Raw genomic sequence first — 21,669 nt, 5'->3', positions numbered from 1 at the left:
ATCCCATCATTCCATGTCCTATCAATGGTATCCCATCATTCCCTGTCCTGTCATAGTATCCCATCATTTCCTGTCCTATCAATGATATCCCATCATTTCCTGTCCTATCAATGGTATACCATCATTCCATGTCCTGTCATAGTATCCCATCATTCCCTGTCCTATCAATGGTATCCAATCATTCCTTGTCCTGTCATAGTATCCCATCATTCCCTGTCCTATCAATGATATCCCATCATTCCCTGTCCTATCAATGGTATCCCATCATTCCTTGTCCTGTCATAGTATCCCATCATTCCCTATCCTATCAATGATATCCCATCATTCCCTGTCCTATCAATGATATCCCATCATTCCCTGTCCTATCAATGATATCCCATCATTCCCTGTCCTATCAATGATATCCCATCATTCCCTATCCTATCAATGGTATCCCATCATTCCCTGTCCTGTCATAGTATCCCATCATTTCCTGTCCTATCAATGATATCCCATCATTCCCTGTCCTAACAATGGTATCCCATCATTCCATGTCCTGTCATAGTATCCCATCATTCCCTGTCCTATCAATGGTATCCAATCATTCCTTGTCCTGTCATAGTATCCCATCATTCCCTGTCCTATCAATGATATCCCATCATTCCCTGTCCTATCAATGGTATCCCATCATTCCTTGTCCTGTCATAGTATCCCATCATTCCCTGTCCTATCAATGATATCCCATCATTCCCTGTCCTATCAATGATATCCCATCATTCCCTGTCCTATCAATGGTATCCCATCATTCCCTGTCCTGTAATAATATCCCATCCTTTCCTGTTCTATCAATGGTATTCCAATATTCTTTCCTTTCACAACATTACTGAATGCATCATTTCGTGAGTGTGTTTGGATTCGTTAGCCTTGTTTGACCACCTTTTAAGTTCTAGTTCCTGTTACATTTTTTTGTAAGTTTTTTTTAATTGAGTAAAAAAATGTATCGATTCACTAAAAATAACAGCAACTCTACGTTGATTCATACTTCAGAGATAAGAGTTCTCCATTTTGTTCCACAGGTGCTGGAGGTCCAGATCCGTCACTTGTTAATCTACCCACGACAGATACTCTGTACAACATGACAGGCCGTAGCATCAGCGAATGGATCCTCAAAACTCACAAGCGTTACCTAAAGAGAAGGTACAGTCATCTTCATCACACCAGTCTCTAGATTGAAAATCATTAAAATACTTAATTATAAAATAAAGATTTTGAAAATTTTGAGAAGCAAGTATATGCATGTAAAGCGTTTGCAACTTTATATCGATGAGACATTTTTTTATGCTCTGGTTACTTCCACTTAATGTGAAGGATTGTCTTGTGAATAGTGTATGAAATAAAATTTGATATTTCATTGTGAATCTTTAATCTTAACACCTAGTTTGGGCACATAACTATTTATGACCACATGGTGGTAACAGCTGTAGACACAATATAGAGGGTCTACATGAACAAGTGGTCAATTGATAGTATATTTATTGAATGCCTTTATTAGTTATATGAACATAAGAGATAGATACTTAATTATAACCTGAGAAACATTTCTAATGTTTTACTCTATAGCGCTGATCAAGTAAGACACATTTTTTACTACTGAGACCTTAGTGTTATGTCAATTAAAATAGTGAAACAACAGTGTTTCAATGGTGATGAGGCTCATTTTGTATGTTATGTGTGTGTGTCATATTGGTCTTATATACAATAGAGATAGAACAATTAATAACTAAGACTAACTAGTAAGGTAAACATACCAAATGCCACCATAGCTGGACAGATGTAAATACACGATAGACTATTATTGAGGTAGATATATGGGTAAATATTGTAATAAGATGCATATTATGTTGATGACCTTGAAGTTCATAGCTAGACCTGTGTTTGCCATCGTGACAGGTTTGGTGGGTTTTCCATTGGAGATGTAGAGTCTGAGGCTGTAGAGTTACAAAAAGCCTTACAGAATGCCTCCCAAGTTCTCAACACTTCATCCTCAGACTGGGACTGGGTCCGCGACCTCTTCTCCCAGGACGTCAACAAGGTGTGTGGAATGATGTTTTCAAATCCTACATTATTTGTTGATTATGTCAATGTGATATGAAAATTCAGTAGACTGTAACTGAGATTGAATGTATATTTTATCTGTCATTTTATGCCATCAATAAGAACAAATCTGAGTAGCTCTAGCCATTATTTCATAATGCTTTGGATCTCATGATTTTGGCTATAAATATCTTAATTAAGTGATTTTAATTTTTCAAAAGACTTTGACAAATCTGCCCAGCTACACAGGTTTACTCTTAAGTATTCTGTTTTGGAATGGATTAACGTTTTTACTTGTGGTCAGATACTTTGTGTAGTTAAAATGAATCAAACTAAGGTTGTTTTGAGATTAATCAAGTGCACCTGTGTTGAGATTGATGTTAATTAATTGTACCTGTGATGAAATTGATGTTAATTAATTGTACCTGTGTTGAGATTGAGGTTAATTAAGTGTACCTGTGTTGAGATTGAGGTTAATTAAGTGTACCTGTGTTGAGATTGAGGTTAATTTACCTGTAGGTATGGTACAACAACAAAGGCTGGGCAGCTATTGTAGCGTATACAAACGTGATGAACAATCTGATTCTGCGTAGCATGGCACCCAATGTTTCAAAACCAACAGACTACGGCATTGTCACCTTCAACCACCCAGTAGAGTACACCAAATCTCAACTCACTACCAAACTTCTGTAAGTACAAAATTAATGTACACATGTATCTACAATATGTGTTTATACATCAAATCTCAGCTCACTACAAAACTTTGTAACAGTTTCAGTATTTTGTAAGTTTATGTAAAAAAAAATGTGTTGTTAGGACCATGAGTACAAGAGGATAACGATATTGTGTTCCAGGTTACCTCCCTTTGTTTGAGATTTACCCTGTTCCAGGGTTTAGTTATGTGACCTGTTCCTGGTTACCTCCCTTTGTTTGAGATTTACCCTGTTCCAAGGTTTAGTTATGTGACCTGTTCCTGGTTACCTCCCTTTGTTTGAGATTGACCCTTTTCCAGGGTTTAGTTATGTGACCTGTTCCTGGTTACCTCCCTTTGTTTGAGATTTACCCTGTTCCAGGGTTTAGTTATGTGACCTGTTCCTGGTTACCTCCCTTTGTTTGAGATTTACCCTGTTCCAGGGTTTAGTTATGTGACCTGTTCCTGGTTACCTCCCTTTGTTTGAGATTTACCCTGTTCCAAGGTTTAGTTATGTGACCTGTTCCTGGTTACCTCCCTTTGTTTGAGATTTACCCTGTTCCAAGGTTTAGTTATGTGACCTGTTCCTGGTTACCTCCCTTTGTTTGAGATTTACCCTGTTCCAGGGTTTAGTTATGTGACCTGTTCCTGGTTACCTCCCTTTGTTTGAGATTTACCCTGTTCCAGGGTTTAGTTACGTGACTTGTTCCAGGCTACTGGCCAATAGAATTCCAGGAATTCTTTTTCCCAATTCAGATAATAAAATCTTGACATGTAATTGATATAAATTAATTGGGTTATGTGTTTTTAATATGAAGTTATGCTTACATTATTTGTATATATATACAAGATGGTGAGTAGGGCCTCAAGAAGAGCCAAATTCAATTTCATAATGCATGGTGCTGAGGAATCTTTTTACTTAAATGAATATTGGTATTTTATTTATGTCTTTTCTTGTATGTTGTGTAAAAACTAGATGATAACCCAGCTGTTTTGAAGTCATTGATGTATTGTGATTGTACAGTTACTGTGTGGCACATCTGACTGTAAAGACTCTGAACAGAACCAGTAAAGTAATATTTGTGACAATATACATGTACATGTGTTATACAATATGTGATGGTGTAACACTACTGTCTTTCACAGACGAGCCAGTGGTGTGGACCTTGTAATAGCCATCTGTATGATCTTTGCCATGTCCTTCATACCAGCAAGCTTTACTATGGTCCTAATAGAGGAACGTGCTTCCAACTCCAAGCACCTGCAGTTTGTGAGCGGTGTAAACCCAACAGTTTACTGGATATCTAACAGTACCTGGGATATGGTCAGTACAACACTCTATACCTGTAGTATGTAAACGTTGATTTCAATTTCAAATGGCTGATGCAAAAAAAAAAATAGTTGACAAATATGATGAAAAAGTAAACGAAGGCATGATAACTGTGTTGATATGCATGTAACTGAAAGGTTTTGTATTCCAGATGAGCTACTTTGTGTCATGTGTGCTGATGTTGTTTATCTTCCTGGCATTTGGACGAGAGGCCTATGTTGGTCCAATGAATGGGCCCTGTCTACTGGCTCTTCTCTTCTTCTATGGGTGAGTAGATTGTTTATACAATGGGTGAGGGGACTGTTTATTCTATGGACGAGTAGTTTGTTGATTAATTGTTCTGTATGGTACTTTATATTCTGTAGGTGACTAAGCACTTCCGGTTGGACAATGTTCCTTTTAGTGAGTTAAAGTATCACTTGCTGAGCAAACTGTTAACCCTTCCTTGAGTTATTAAAGAGTTGTCTCCCTTTGTGTGCCTTAGCCTATAGTTCTAACTTACAGTGTTATCTTTATGTGTTTGTAGGTGGGCCATGATTCCATTAATGCACCCGTTCAGTCGACTGTTTGGTGTGCCCAGTACGGCCATGGTAACACTGCAGTCAATCAACATCTTCATTGGCACCACCACTACCATGGCAACCTTCATCCTGGAGTTCCTTGAGCAGTCTGATGAGGTTCGTTAACACAACAATGATTCTTGCCAAAGGATAAAGTATTAATACTGTTCTATTCAATCAGTGTGATTGTTTGCATGTTTGCACATTCTCTATGTATACATGTACCATTGCTGTCCTATCTACTAGTCTCACATTGCTGTTATATGATTTTCTACAGGAGCTAAAGGATATCAACATCCTATTGAAGAAAGTGTTTCTGGTATTCCCCCAGTATTGTCTGGGCCGTGGCCTCATGGATATGTCCACCAATCAGCTCTATGCAGAGGCCAATGCTGAGTTTGGTAAGTCGGTGAAGTTTTAAACGAAAACTCAAAACCAAGGTATGTCGTCAATACCTAAAGCTTCGGACTTATTAACTGACCTTAAACTCTTGGGATTTATAAGTATCCAAAGACCAATAGGTACAGTAGAATGTTCAATATTAATTTAATCAGAAATAAAAACTGCTGGTTTGTTACATTCAATGTAGTAGTCAGGTTAACAAAATTATATCAAAAAGTCAATTGACTAGAGTTAATTGGTTGACATTTCATTGTAGGATTCTCATCAGGTGGACCACCAAGTCCATTTGAGTTTGACCAGGTTGGCAAGAATCTGTTGGCTCTGTTCATTGTTGGTGTATTTTTCTTCATACTCAATATACTTGTTGAGTACAACTTCTGCATCAAAAGAGGACGCAGGTGTTTCTGGCAGAGAAAGCCGACTCACGCCAGCTTGGAGGATGAAGATCCTGATGTTGCCCGAGAAAGGAAGCGTGTTATGGAGAAAAAGAATAGTCAAGATGATGTGTTGAGATTAGAATGTCTGACCAAGGTATTTTAACATGAAATCATTCTTAGCTAGTTGTTGAAATAAATACTTGATACACTAGCTTTTAAAATGTGAACCACTCTTGATCTTTGGAAATTTTACCATATTTACATATTAGGGTTGAATTCATTCATGAAAGTACGCTATACAATGACAGTAAATACATGTAAATTACATAATTTAAACATACACAAAAAATGTTTAGTATGTGATGAACTCAATGACCTTTTACCAGATGTATGGACTGAGAGGTAAGAAGGGAAGAAACACTGCTGTGGATAATCTATGTGTGGGGGTCCCTAAGGGACAGTGCTTTGGACTTCTGGGAGTTAATGGAGCTGGCAAGACCACCACCTTCAAGATACTTACTGGTGACGTCAGTGTTACCGAGGGCAACGCTTATGTCAATGGCCACAGGTAAAGTGTCACACCATTTGAATACTGCTGCTTAGAATCCAAAATACAATACCATGATTATATAACATTCTACTGTTGACCGATTAAGTTGAGTAACAAGAATGAAATGTATTGACAAAAGGCCCAGCCATATATCTTATTGAATGATGGATCCAAACTTATGACCTTGAGGTCTGATTTTCAACAAAAAATATTTTTTTTATCAAATTTAATGTATCATACTCTGCCTTCATTCCTAACAGTGAATACATACTTCGTTTTTGTTTGCAGTATCCTTTCAGACATGGTCAGTGTTCACAGGAGTATCGGCTACTGTCCACAGTTTGATGCCTTCGACAATCTACTCACTGGCAGAGAAATACTCTCATTTTATGCAAGGCTTCGCGGCGTTCCTGAGAAGGACATCAAAGAGGTAAAGGAGAATGACAAACACTATTTTCAGAAGAAGTTATAAATTGTCAGCTGTAAACAAAGAAATATTGAATGGCTAAGGTCAGAAAATTAAAAGGCCTTGTGTGGGGCCATGGTGGCCGAGTAGTTAAGGTGTCCAGACACTTTATCACTAGCTCTCCACCCCTGGGTCACGAGTTGAAAACCCATGTTGGGCAGTTGCCTGGTACTGACCGTAGGCCGGTGTTTTTTTTTTGGGTACTCTGGCTTTCCTCCACCTCCAAAACCTGGCACGTCCTTAAATGACTCTGGCTGTTAATGGGACGGTCAACAAAATAAACCAAAGAAAGGCTTTGAATTTGGTAAAATTTAGTTCATATTTTCCTCATGATGACAAATGAGAGAGGAACTATGAAATACACAAGTTATGTACATTGTATAATTTAAAGGATTGCTTTACCAAATTTAGTATCTTTTTCTTTGAAGTGATGACATTTTGGGGATCTTTCCTCTATACAGGTAGCAGAGTGGGCAGTGAGGAGGCTGAACCTGACACAGTATGCTGACAAACTGTCCGAAGGTTACTCTGGGGGAAACAAGCGCAAGCTGTCCACAGCAATCTCTCTTATCGGCAACCCCTCAATCATATTCCTTGTAAGTGTTCATGACCTCACCATCTTAATAAGATTTCCGTAAAATGTCTATGACAACCTTACTCATTGTTCGCCTTCTGTTGTATTTCTGATTTTCCGAGGTAACCATGTTGTCATTTTGCTGGTAAATGTTTTTTAACAACTTGTCGAAGGTGACCATTCAATTTATTTGTAATGTAGCTAACACAGTATACAATACTTTCATTCAGGATGAACCAACAACAGGCATGGATCCTCGGGCCCGAAGGTTTTTGTGGAATTGTATTAATGCCATTGTGAAGGATGGTCGTTCTGTTATACTAACCTCACACAGGTATGACTACTGATTAGTACACAGAGCCATATAGTGATATTACTATAGATAAATGAACAAATGGAATGGCCATCTTGGCTTTTGTCAGCAGTAGCTCATTAAGTAAATTGATGATGGCCTTTTAGTGGTCTCAATATTTAGGCCCTTTTTGTCTCGCAGAGTTAGAATTTTCACTTTTAAGTTTTGTGTTTAGATCCACGGAAAAGTATAACTTTAACCAATCTTAGATACACATTGTGGCCATGCCCTTACAGAAAAGCACCCAGAATTTATTGTAAATATTAATATTTGAATTGTATTAGAGGTAAAGGCATTGATAAGTTGGAAAAACTTGTGCCTAACCCTCTGCTCAATTTTGGGACAATAAATACATGATTGTCATCCCAACCCAATCTGCTATATAGGTTCCACGTAGTACCCAGCGTGGTTAACCAATGTAAAATATGTGTCCTTGTTAAAGACCAAAATTAAGTAGAATACAGACTGCAGTATACACAAGTGACAATACGAGGTATAACTAGTATGGTCAGAGTACAGTATTACTGTATGATTGGTCCTTTGTAAATTCCCCATACATTTACCCGATGGCCTGTTTCCTGTATTACAGTATGGAGGAGTGCGAGGCTCTCTGTAGTCGCCTGGGAATCATGGTCAATGGAAGGTTTATGTGTATGGGCAGTACCCAGCATCTCAAAAACAGGTAAGTACCTCTGTTGACTTCATTACACAGGTAGCCTTTCCTTCAATGTATATGTATAATGTACTAATAAAAGGAGTCGTATAAAAGCCTATTTCATCCTACTGGAATTGTCACATATTTCACAAATATATATACACCTGAGCACTTTGACGTTATGATTTTTTTCAAAAATATCTGTACAATAACATTGGTAACAAAGAAAAAGTTCCTTCTCTTGGAATAGTTAGAACATTCTAATTGTGAGGGTTTAAGTATAGTTACCAGTATATACTTCTGTTTCCACTGGACCTGTTTTGGCTAACCTCTCCACTTTTTGTTGATACTATAGCTATGTAATCAATGTAGAGTAGCTGGAAGAAATCAAAACTTGATTTATAAAATTTTGGGCAAAAAAATCGCTTCTAAGAAGCTGTAAATCATAAGATAGCATCATTGACAATGCATCCGTTTTGAACTTTAAAAATTCCTAGCAAAATAATTAATTGCATTATAATATGAATATTTTCTTCACTTGCTGTACAGATTTGGAGAGGGATACACAGTGATCTTCCGAGTGTCAGGAGAACGTCCTAATCTTAAAGCTGTACACAACTTCATCACGCACTCGTTTGAAGGGGCTGAAATGAAGGAAAAACATTACAACATGGTGCAATATCAACTCAAGAGTGATGTCAAGCTTTCAAACCTCTTCAAACAGATAGAAGGAGTTAAACGTGAACTCAATATTGAGGACTACTCTGTATCTCAGACAACAATGGACCAGGTAAAGTAATAGTAAGAGGTCTGATGTCTTTGTCCCTACAGTGAAACCGGGGTGAATGTAGGTTTTCTCTCTTGTCTTGTACATCATTATTCCAAAGTCTGTCAGCGCTCTAGCAGCTTCATTCCTGAAGGTTTTTTTTTTATAAAACTTTACACAATGATAAAGAACCATAATTTCTCAGACCTGTTCCAGTTTCAGGGTTTTTAGGTCAAGGTCAAGGTCACTACAACTATTTTTCGAAATATACTCAGTATGTTTGTTACTGGTAGTTACACCAGTGTTAAAGTGAAATCTGTGTACACTCCATATTCATGTATCCACCAGTACATTGTCTGTACTTGGTCCTGTTCAAATTCAAAGGGCTATAACTTTTTGTTTGCTTGGTTAATTGCCCCATGGACATCCAGGGTCATTTTGAGGCAGGGTGTCCTTGTAGTAGTTGGTGACTACCTCATACCTCACAGAACATTGTATGCCATTCAGAGCAATCAGGAAAGGACACAACCACAACAGCTCTGACTGGCCTGTTTCTCAGTTTCCTGAGTAACATAAACTGACACAGTAGGAAGCATTGAACTATACACCTTGGATCTTTGTGGCCAGTGCTCTAAACGACTGAGCTACTTTGGCCCATTTTAACAGAGTGCAGTCAAATACTCAAAGGGGCTATGTACAATGTAATTGAGAAAGAACATATTGTTATCAGCAGGCACCATTTTCTCAGAAATTTCTCAACTTATGGAGATTCCTTGTCTAATTGTTTTCCCATTGGAAAGCATTGCAAAATTTGAGTTAAGTATCCTTACTAAAAACATTTTCTTATTTTGAATATATACTGAAACGAAAAAGAAACGCAACTTCAAATTGTAGGTTTAATAAAATAATACTTGTGAGCATTATGTTTAAATTTCATATGTAATAGTTAATATTGAATATTGATGTAACATCCTTTAAATGTTTAGAGATTTTTAAGAACAGGTCACTTTGCTAGAAGGTCATGATTGGTAGTACCCTACGTGAATCCAAGTTGAAATGGCAGCAGTTTTGAAACCGTGCCCTAATATCGTGTGTGTCCTCCTCGAACAGTTATCACATCTCTAATTCTTTGTTGCATTGAGTTCATCAGGGCATTGACTTTCCGTATTGGAATGTTATTCCATTCTTGGACGAGTGCATTTGCTAACTGAGGGAGGGTATTTGGGGGGTTACGGCGATTTCGAATTCTTCTGTCTAATTCATCCCACAAATGCTCGATTGGGGACAGGTCGGGGCTATATGGAGGCCAATCTATAGGAACAATGTTCGGTGTCGCAAGAAAGTCTCTACAGACTCTTGCAACGTGTGGTCTCGCGTTATCTTGCTGAAAGGTTAGATGATGCTGCCTAACAAACGGCACAACATGGGGCCTAAGGATCTCATCCCGATAGCGTACGGCCGTTAAATTCCCATTGACTATCACCAAAGGCGTCTTCAAACCATGGGAGATTCCCGCCCAAACCATAACTGATCCACCCCCAAATCGGTCGTGTTCCAAAACACAGGCGTCAGCAAAACGTTCGCCTCGACGCCGGTACACACGTTGACGGCCATCTGCTCGAAATAACGTGAATCGAGATTCATCGGTGAAGAGCATAGACCTCCAACGTCTCATAGGAAAACGTCTGGGCATATGTGCCGTTGCCCATTGCATACGACGTGCTCGACGTTGCGGTGTTAGTGGTAAACCAACGTACTGTCGCCTTGCACGCAAATTAGCCTCACGCAGTCTGTTGATCACTGTTTGGGGATGAATTCGACGGTTATGATTACCAATCGTATTCCTTGCCGTTTCAGCGGCCGTTAATCTCCTGTTACGCAGGTGTGCCAACCTAAGAACCCGGTCTTGACGTCGCGACGTTACGCGTGGACGTCCTGATCTCGGCTGGTCATCGACTCTTCCTGTTGCGTTAAGACGTGAAACTAATCGACTAATAGTCGATTTGTGAACTCTGAATTGTCGAGCGACGTGAAGTTGCGTGTTCCCTGCCAGAAGCATCGCTATAGCACGTCCTCTATCAACCTTTGATAACCGTGGCATAATTGTAAAAGGAATTATTGTTTGCAAAAGTATTGGCGATGATGTGGCTCAATGTTAGTGATGAATTGATACTGGTTTGAATGAAAAAAGAACGCATATGTTTGTACAGGCACGGTTTTTGATGTTTTTACCGCGCCGGAAGTGCATAGGTCTCTAGTCACACTTGGGTGATTTTGAAGATTGGTATGGGTGTTAGGCAGGGTGCATGTTTATTTCCGCGATTTTTATACAGATATGTATATTTAATACAAAATTAATCACAATTTTCCATGTTGCGTTTCTTTTTCGTTTCAGTATATTTTACGCATTCTTATGGGTAAAGTTACTAAATTATTTAATACTTCTGTTCCACAGTTGATGCATCGTCTGATCTTCAAGTGTTGATATAGCAGGAGTAGTAGCAAATTTTCCCCCATAATTACTGACCAGAAGCAGATGCTGTACTATTTTTTATTATACATGTACCCTTTGCTTTGTAAATATTTTGTGTTGTATTATTTGTTTTTGATAAACACCATATATTTCCATTTTATTACTAGGTGTTCATTAACTTTGCCAAGCTGCAGACAGACTTATTGGATGATGAACCAGACCCAAGTACACTGAACAAAGGTATGTTATAACATTGGACATAGATTACAAATGTGTACACGTAAATACAGGAACAAGTAGACACACATTACAAATGTGTACACGTAAATACAGGAACACGTAGACACACATTACAAATATCACCACACATTACAAATGTCACCACACATTACAAATGTCACCAGGCATTACAAATATCAGTCATCTTATGAGATTATGTGCATATTGTCGCAACTACAATGTATGTATGACATGCACTTCATTACATAACTTAATTATCAGTGTTAGATATACGTGGTCACTGACACTGTGGTTTCTATACAGATATGGACGTTATCCCCATTAGTGGAACATCAGGAGAGACTGACATGGACGAGGAGAGCCTTGCTGGTAGTACACTGGATCTAATTCCTGGCAGGAACAGGAGTGTATCAGGTTAGTAAACACAAAGTCACAGACTCGTTATAGACTCAGAACAGGAGTGTATCAGGTTAGTAAACACAAAGTCACAGACTCGTTATAGACTCAGAACAGGAGTGTATCAGGTTAGTAAACACAAAGTCACAGACTCGTTATAGACTCAGAACAGGAGTGTATCAGGTGAGTAAATACATAGCCATAGACTCGTTATAGACTCAGAACAGGAGTGTGTCAGGTGGGTAAACACATAGCCATAGACTCGGTATAGACTCAGAACAGGAGTGTGTCAGGTGAGTAAACATATAGTTACAGACTCGTCATAGACTCAGAACAGGAGTGTGTCTGGTGAGTTAACACATAGCCATAGACTCGTTATAGACTCAGAACAGGAGTGTATCAGGTTAGTAAACACAAAGTCACAGACTCGTTATAGACTCAGAACAGGAGTGTATCAGGTGAGTAAATACATAGCCATAGACTCAGAACAGGAGTGTGTCAGGTGGGTAAACACATAGCCATAGACTCGGTATAGACTCAGAACAGGCGTGTGTCAGGTGAGTAAACATATAGTTACAGACTCGTCATAGACTCAAAACAGGAGTGTGTCTGGTGAGTTAACACATAGCCATAGACTCGTTATAGACTCAGAACAGGAGTGTATCTGGTGAGTAAACACATAGTTACAGACTCGTGATAGACTCAGAACAGAAGTGTGTCAGGTGAGTAAACACACAGTTACAGACTCGTCATAGACTTCGAACAGGAGTGTATCAGGTGAGTAAACACATAGTTACAGACTCGTGATAGACTCAGAATAGAAGTGTGTCAGGTGAGTAAACACATAGTTACAGACTCGTCATAGACTCAGAACAGGAGTGTGTCAGGTGGGTAAACACATAGCCATAGACTCGGTATAGACTCAGAACAGGAGTGTATCAGGTGAGTTAACACATAGTTACAGACTCGGTATAGACTCAGAATAGGAATGTATCAGGTTAGTAAACACATAGTTACAGACTCGGTATAGACTCAGAACAGGAGTGTATCTGGTGAGTTAACACATAGCCACAGACTCGTTATAGACTCAGAACAGGAGTGTGTCTGGTGAGTTAACACATAGCCATAGACTCGGTATAGACTCAGAACAGGAGTGTGTCAGGTGAGTAAACACATAGTCACAGACTCGTTATAGACTGAGAACAGGAGTGTGTCAGGTGAGTTAACACAAAGTCACAGACTCGTTATAGACTCAGAACAGGAGTGTGTCAGGTGAGTAAACACATAGTTACAGACTCGTTATAGACTCAGAACAGAAGAGTGTCAGGTGAGTAAACACAAAGTCACAGACTCGTCATAGACTTCGAACAGGAGTGTATCAGGTGAGTAAACACATAGTTACAGACTCGTGATAGACTCAGAACAAGAGTGTGTCAGGTGAGTAAACACATAGTTACAGACTCGTTATAGACTCAGAACAGGAGTGTATCAGGTGAGTAAACACATAGTTACAGACTCGTGATAGACTCAGAACAGGAGTGTGTCAGGTGAGTAAACACATAGTTACAGACTCGTGATAGACTCAGAACAGGAGTGTGTCAGGTGAGTAAACACATAGTTACAGACTCGTTATAGACTCAGAACAGGAGTGTGTCAGGTGAGTAAACACATAGTTACAGACTCGTCATAGACTCAGAACAGGAGTGTGTCAGGTGAGTAAACACATAGTTACAGACTCGTCATAGACTCAGAACAGGAGTGTGTCAGGTGAGTAAACACAAAGTCACAGACTCGTTATAGACTCAGAACAGGAGTGTGTCAGGTGAGTAAACACATCGTTACAGACTCGTTATAGACTCAGAACAGGAGTGTATCAGGTTAGTAAATACATAGCCATAGACTCGGTATAGACTCAGAACAGGAGTGTATCTGGTGAGTAAACACAAAGCCATAGACTCGTTATAGACTCAGAACAGGAGTGTATCAGGTGAGTAAACACATAGTTACAGACTCGTTATAGACTCAGAACAGGAGTGTGTCAGGTGAGTAAACACATAGTAACAGACTCGGTATAGACTCAGTACAGGAGTGTGTCAGGTGAGTTAACACATAGCCATAGACTCGTTATAGACTCAGAACAGGAGTGTATCTGGTGAGTAAACACATAGTTACAGACTCGTTATAGACTCAGAACAGGAGTGTGTCAGGTGAGTAAACACATAGTTACAGACTCGGTATAGACTCAGAACAGGAGTGTGTCAGGTGAGTAAACACATAGTTACAGACTCGTTATAGACTCAGAACAGGAGTGTATCAGGTTAGTAAATACATAGCCATAGACTCGTTATAGACTCAGAACAGGAGTGTATCAGGTGAGTAAACACATAGTTACAGACTCGTTATAGACTCAGAACAGGAGTGTGTCAGGTGAGTAAACACATAGTTACAGACTCGGTATAGACTCAGAACAGGAGTGTATCAGGTGAGTAAACATGTAGTTACAGACTCGTCATAGACTTAGAACAGGAGTGTGTCAGGTGAGTTAACACATAGTTACAGACTCGTTATAGACTCAGAACAGGAGTGTGTCAGGTGAGTTAACACATAGTTACAGACTCGTTATAGACTCAGAACAGGAGTGTATCAGGTTAGTAAACACATAGTTACAGACTCGTCATAGACTTAGAACAGGAGTGTGTCAGGTGAGTTAACACATAGTTACAGACTCGTTATAGACTTAGAACAGGAGTGTGTCAGGTGAGTTAACACATAGTTACACACTCGTCATAGACTCAGAACAGGAGTGTATCAGATGAGTTAACACATAGCCATAGACTCGTCATAGACTCAGAACAGGAGTGTATCAGGTGAGTAAACACATAGTTACAGACTCGATATAGACTCAGAACAGGAGTGTGTCAGGTGAGTTAACACATAGCCATAGACTCGGTATAGACTCAGAACAGGAGTGTATCAGGTGAGTAAACACATAGTTACAGACTCGTCATAGACTCAGAACAGGAGTGTGTCAGGTGAGTAAACACATAGTTACAGACTCGTTATAGACTTAGAACAGGAGTGTGTCAGGTGAGTAAACACATACTTACAGACTCGTTATAGACTCAGAACAGGAGTGTGTCAGGTGAGTAAACACATAGTTACAGACTCGTCATAGACTCAGAACAGGAGTGTGTCAGGTGAGTAAACACATAGTTACAGACTCGTTATAGACTTAGAACAGGAGTGTGTCAGGTGAGTAAACACATACTTACAGACTCGTTATAGACTCAGAACAGGAGTGTATCTGATTATTAAACACATAGACTCAAAACAGCTCTAAAGGATATGGGTGCATTGGTTTACAGATTTTCATTTAGATTTCTTTGATGCATTTGATCTTGATTACTGTTTTATTTAGAAATACTTATCATTAACAGAGAATAAGTAGTCATTTAAGGTTAACATATTTGAGAGTTTGGAAAAATGCAACAGGTGAAAAAGAAAACTTGTGGATATAACCCCCCAGTTTACCAATTGAAATTGAACAATTAATTAAGTCCCTGTGGAAATAACCTCATAAAGAGAAGATGAATTAGTTCTTTAAGCTTTCTTTTCTCAGAAATCTGCCATTTACATAGCTTACTGGTAAATTTTGTTTTACCTTACAGATCTAGATCATACCCTGGGCTTGAGAGAGATGAACAGCCGCTATGAGTATACTGATGAGGAAAGTTTGGCTGGAAGCACTGTCGACCTTATTCGTCCTGGCAGTGCACGCAGCAGTCAACGCAGCACACACAACCCGGACTATTTCCCAAATGTGGATATATTCTAGTTGTCTCTGTGTGGATCATGAAATGTGTCCCAAACAGGTTTTATATTGTTGGTCATGACTATAATACTGTATTGTATCATGTTATGTATTGGGGATTGTTTACATAACTCAGGCTTGTTCTTGTGGATCCAAGACTTTATTACGTTCTATAAAACTATACATGGTGGACCAATAATACGGATAACAGATGTATAATTATAGATATACTTATTGTTCTACCATAGATATACATGTTATGTGTCATAGACAGGAAATTCTGTGTGTATGTATGACATGTTATTTATAATGTGTCACACACAGCGTACATGTATAACCCGGTATTTACCGAGTATAATACATTATAGACAGGACAATTTGTACATAACCTGTTGTATAAGAGATTTAAACTTTTTGATTCTTGTAATAATGTTTACCTTATAAATCATGTTACCTAGACAAATTTCATTCTGTAAGCTTTTTTTATATCTGTTACCTTTAGATATTTGAATTCTTATCATTGTCCTCAGTTTTTAGTAAAGCATTTGTGATGACAACTTATGGACCTAACACGAACTCTGGAGGTCATCTTACTGATATTATTATGAAGTATGTTATGATGTATTATATTCTATTTATCACACTTGAAGATAAAATGACATATACATATACTCTATTTCAGGCATTCTGTCAATTTTTTACCTTTTTAATTTCTTAAAATATATTTCACAAATATGCTCAAACATGCCTGAGAACAAGGTTTCGTATCAGGGAAGTACTCAATATTTAATGTATTTTCAAAGTGCTTTTGATATTATTACAGCTATCATTGTCAATGAGTTAAGCTACAGAAATAAGAATAAATTGTGTTTGTTGACAACATCCAATAGGCTTACCTGTTGGTTGTTGTTGGATGTACAGCCAAAATGAAGTGGTCAACTGACGGCAGTCATGTAAAGGTGTATTATTACAATTCATCTCCAAATTCTTACAATTAATTTATTCTAAATGCTGTATACCTGTGTATACTAAGCATCACCAGTGTAATACACCTAAAATTTTCTTATTTTCCACTGATAATTTTTCTGATTCTTATATTAAAGCTGAACAATAATTCCTAATTATGCAAAGAGATTTTTTCCGTCCTGATAATGCTATCAACTGCTTAAACACATCATGATAATTTAAATTCATTGGGTTATGTAACATAATCGTGATTTGGTACTGCTTAAACATCATACTGTATCCTCATGGTGCGATTCATTGGTTTGACGTTACTGCTTAAACATTTCCTTGTGATATCATCTTCACCAAGTCTTTCTGAAATTTATATTTGTTTGAACAAGTAGCAAAATGTTGTAGCTTCACAGCAGTCTATTGTTTTTGTGCATTGTTGTAGAAGGAATTGTTAACAGTCAATAGATGTAAATAATATAGAGGAGTGGTGTACCCTGTCGGAGGAGATGGGATGTCATGTGACAAGTGATGGTAAAAATTCTTATCCCGTTGTTGCAAGAGATTTGATGTTGGTAATGATGTCTTGCAAGAGGAGAAAATGAGTGGGAGGGTGATGGTGCTTGAGAGGGTATGGGTGTGTGATATTTATCTAGATTTCTTCAACATTTGATAACTGATTCCCACAGTTACATGTACTAGATTTACATAAACATAGTTCCCAGAATAATGAAGAAAAAAGTTAATATTGATAATCCCTCGTTATATTTCACTCTTAGTTGAGTTCTGATGACATTTGTATTGTTATCTAGTGAAACAGAATCAAACCAAATCCACTTACAGTGTATATATGATTTATCATTGAATTGCTGTGACATTGTGGTTCAACATTATCAGTGATCATGGAAATTCCTGTGTCATATTTTATGTTGTTTTATTGTTGAGTACATTTATTTTATTTGTAGTCTGTATTGACTGTTTATATTTTGTTGCCAAATTGTTTTGGTTCTTTATAAATTGTTTTGGTACTTTTAAAAATTGTTTTGGTACTTACCAATGTTTTATTTTTTGTAATATAGAATTTTAATGCATAATACATTATCATCTTGCCTATGTGATCACATCACTTGCCTCGTTATTCACCTTTAGATTTTGATTTCTGACATTCCAATGTCAAATGTCTGCATTGACTTCAGAGAACTTATATATGCTTTTGTCACCTCATTCGATTTTTTGTTTGTTTTGGTCTTTGATTTCTTTAACAATTGTTTTTAACGTATATGGATACGAGATATTTAATGTCTAAGACTGACAAGTTGTGATTTTCACTAAATTCATTTGAAATATAATACATGGGGACATAAAATCCAAAACATATGTTTGTTATAAAATATCCAATACATATAAATACAGACCACAGTTTTTGGGCATTTTGCCATTTACCGGAATGTTGTAACATTCAGATGGCAAAGCTATTTTTTCTTTAAATAAGAGGTGATTGTGGTGCTAATTGGAATCTGCTATTTATGTATTTAATCAGAGTTCTTTGTGTACAGATATTGTTTGTATGAACTGCTGTTTATATAAACACTTGCATCCTAAAATTGTACCATGTTGATCTTTCTACTTGGAGAACTCTTCAGAACAAATCGTAAAAATATATTTATGGAATCTCAGATTTTTGAGAGTAGTATGGTGTGATTAGCATGGTGATACACCTTATTAGTGTGTTTTCAGTGTAGGCCTGAGGTTTCTTCTTTATTAGGCAACTTTTACCAGTTATATATACTAGATATCTATATATACCTGTGTCTTTCAAATGACTTTGATTCTGCAAATCTCGTTTGGCATATCATTTCATTGTTAATTTGATTATGTGTTTTGTACAATTACCATGTCATTTATTTCCCCCCAAATTGTTTTTGCAATTCAGTGGTATGATCTACAAAAATGAGTATCCAAGACAGTCTGAACGGAAATACTGTTATTACTTTTTATAAAAATTACATCTAAAACAAAAGATTAATCAAATTAAAAAAAACAACATAAAATTATTTATTTATCCTCTGAGAGGGTTACGAAAATGTAAAATCAGAACACTGGTAATCAAATAAAAACAGGTGTTGATTTACAGATACAGAGTGAGAAAAAGAAAAATGGATGCATATCTAATTACATGTGTATGTTTTAGTAATTTACTCATTATTTCATTCTATTATTGTGTGATCAATTTGTATCTACATGTTATTGAAAATAAATGTTACACGGTGTTAAAACTCTCTCTGGTGTTATCATTATAGCACATGATAATTATATTTCAGTGTTATAACTCTTGTGTTATCATTAGGACATGGGGATTATGTTACACAGTGTTATAACTCTGGTGTCATCATTAGGACATGGGAATTATGTTACACAGTATTATAACTCTGGTGTTATCATTAGGACATGGGAATTATGTTACACAGTGTTATAACTCTCTGGTGTTATCATTAGGACATGGGAATTATGTTACGCAGTGTTATAACTCTCTCTGGTGTTATCATTAGGACATGGGAATTATGTTACACAGTATTATAACTCTCTCTGGTGTTATCATTAGGACATGGGAATTATGTTACACAGTGTTATAACTCTCTGGTGTTATCATTAGGACATGGGAATTATGTTACACAGTGTTATAACTCTCTCTGGTGTTATCATTAGGACATGGGAAATTATGTTACGCAGTGTTATAACTCTCTCTGGTGTTATCATTAGGACATGGGAATTATGTTACAGTGTTATAACTCTCTGGTGTTATGATTAGGACATGGGAATTATGTTACAGTGTTATAACTCTCTGGTGTTATGATTAGGACATGGGAATTGTGTTACAGTGTTATAACTCCCTGGTGTTATCATTAGGACATGGGGATTATGTTACAGTGTTAAAACTCTGGTGTTATCATTAGGACATGGAATTATGTTACACAGTGTTATAACTCTCTGGTGTTATCATTAGGACATGAGAATTATGTTACACAGTGTTAAAACTCTGGTGTTATCATTAGGACATGGGAATTATGTTACACAGTGTTATAACTCTCTGGTGTTATCATTAGGACATGGGAATTATGTTACACAGTGTTATAACTCTCTGGTGTTATCATTAGGACATGGGAATTATGTTACACAGTATTATAACTTTCTGGTGTTATCATTAGGACATGGGAATTATGTTACACAGTGTTATAACTCTGGTGTTATCATTAGGACATGGGAATTATGTTACACAGTGTTATAACTCTCTGGTGTTATCATTAGGACATGGGAATTATGTTACACAGTGTTATAACTCTGGTGTTATCATTAGGACATGGGAATTATGTTACAGTGTTGTAACTCTCTGGTGTTATCATTAGGACATGGGAATTATGTTACACAGTGTTATAACTCTCTGGTGTTATCATTAGTACATGGGAATTATGTTACACAGTGTTATAACTCTCTGGTGTTATCATTAGGACATGGGAATTATGTTACACAGTGTTATAACTCTCTGGTGTTATGATTAGGACATGGGAATTATGTTACAGTGTTATAACTCTCTGGTGTTATGATTAGGACATGGGAATTGTGTTACAGTGTTATAACTCCCTGGTGTTATCATTAGGACATGGGGATTATGTTACAGTGTTAAAACTCTGGTGTTATCATTAGGACATGGAATTATGTTACACAGTGTTATAACTCTCTGGTGTTATCATTAGGACATGAGAATTATGTTACACAGTGTTTAAACTCTGGTGTTATCATTAGGACATGGGAATTATGTTACACAGTGTTATAACTCTCTGGTGTTATCATTAGGACATGGGAATTATGTTACACAGTGTTATAACTCTCTGGTGTTATCATTAGGACATGGGAATTATGTTACACAATGTTATAACTTTCTGGTGTTATCATTAGGACATGGGAATTATGTTACACAGTGTTATAACTCTGGTGTTATCATTAGGACATGGGAATTATGTTACACAGTGTTATAACTCTCTGGTGTTATCATTAGGACATGGGAATTATGTTACACAGTGTTATAACTCTGGTGTTATCATTAGGACATGGGAATTATGTTACAGTGTTGTAACTCTCTGGTGTTATCATTAGGACATGGGAATTATGTTACACAGTGTTATAACTCTCTGGTGTTATCATTAGTACATGGGAATTATGTTACACAGTGTTATAACTCTCTGGTGTTATCATTAGGACATGAGAATTGTGTTACAGTGTTATAACTCTGGTGTTATCATTAGGACATGGGAATTATGTTACACAGTGTTATAACTCTCTGGTGTTATCATTAGGACATTGAATTATGTTACACAGTGTTATAACTCTCTGGTGTTATCATTAGGACATGGGAATTATGTTACACAGTGTTATAACTCTCTGGTGTTATCATTAGTACATGGGAATTATGTTACACAGTGTTATAAATCTCTGGTGTTATCATTAGGACATGGGAATTATGCAACACGGTGTTATAACTCTGGTGTTATCATTAGGACATGGGAATTATGTTACAGTGTTGTAACTCTCTGGTGTTATCATTAGGACATGGGAATTATGTTACAGTGTTGTAACTCTCTCATATATCAACTTCTTATATTTTTATTCGACTTAAGTGTGGCATTCGTCGTCCGTCCGTCTTAACGAGTATAAGGTTCGACAACTCTGGGTGGGCGCCATCACAGGAACTTTACTGTATAGGCATTTTCCCCACTGAACACCACTGTGAACTACTTTCGCAATCGCGTGCGTAGGAATATTTTACGACATTAAATAGCAATATACGGTTTGTAAGCAGATTAAATTATAAAATGAAATTAAATAACCAGCTATATGTGGTTATTCTGACGTCAATTATATAAAAGGCATAAGCTTGTATCATCTTATATTCTACTATTTGAACACGACAAATAGAAGACCAGTTTCCGGTAATGAAAACACG

General features: G+C 37.3%; 1 protein-coding gene across 2 annotated transcripts in view; it reads left to right on the top strand.

Annotated features, from left to right (window-relative positions):
- LOC117325687 (ATP-binding cassette sub-family A member 7-like) overlaps positions 1-18,949 on the top strand; it is a 53,307-nt gene extending 34,358 nt beyond the window's left edge. For both annotated transcript variants that reach the window (XM_033882105.1, XM_033882104.1), the window contains 17 exons: positions 1,056-1,176; positions 1,930-2,071; positions 2,593-2,762; positions 3,911-4,088; positions 4,246-4,361; positions 4,621-4,771; positions 4,932-5,055; positions 5,313-5,587; positions 5,820-6,001; positions 6,272-6,413; positions 6,911-7,045; positions 7,254-7,357; positions 7,965-8,057; positions 8,580-8,820; positions 11,437-11,509; positions 11,813-11,923; positions 15,574-18,949. In XM_033882105.1, coding sequence (XP_033737996.1) covers positions 1,056-1,176; positions 1,930-2,071; positions 2,593-2,762; positions 3,911-4,088; positions 4,246-4,361; positions 4,621-4,771; positions 4,932-5,055; positions 5,313-5,587; positions 5,820-6,001; positions 6,272-6,413; positions 6,911-7,045; positions 7,254-7,357; positions 7,965-8,057; positions 8,580-8,820; positions 11,437-11,509; positions 11,813-11,923; positions 15,574-15,740 — 2,525 coding nt within the window. In that variant the 3' untranslated portion in view covers positions 15,741-18,949. The remainder of the gene's footprint in view (positions 1-1,055; positions 1,177-1,929; positions 2,072-2,592; positions 2,763-3,910; positions 4,089-4,245; positions 4,362-4,620; positions 4,772-4,931; positions 5,056-5,312; positions 5,588-5,819; positions 6,002-6,271; positions 6,414-6,910; positions 7,046-7,253; positions 7,358-7,964; positions 8,058-8,579; positions 8,821-11,436; positions 11,510-11,812; positions 11,924-15,573) is intronic.
- The last annotated feature ends 2,720 nt before the right edge of the window (positions 18,950-21,669 follow it).

Source organism: Pecten maximus, chromosome 4 (genome assembly GCF_902652985.1).
Source record: "Pecten maximus chromosome 4, xPecMax1.1, whole genome shotgun sequence".
Taxonomy (NCBI): Eukaryota; Metazoa; Mollusca; class Bivalvia; order Pectinida; family Pectinidae; genus Pecten; species Pecten maximus.
This window is presented reverse-complemented; position numbering and strand designations above follow the sequence as displayed.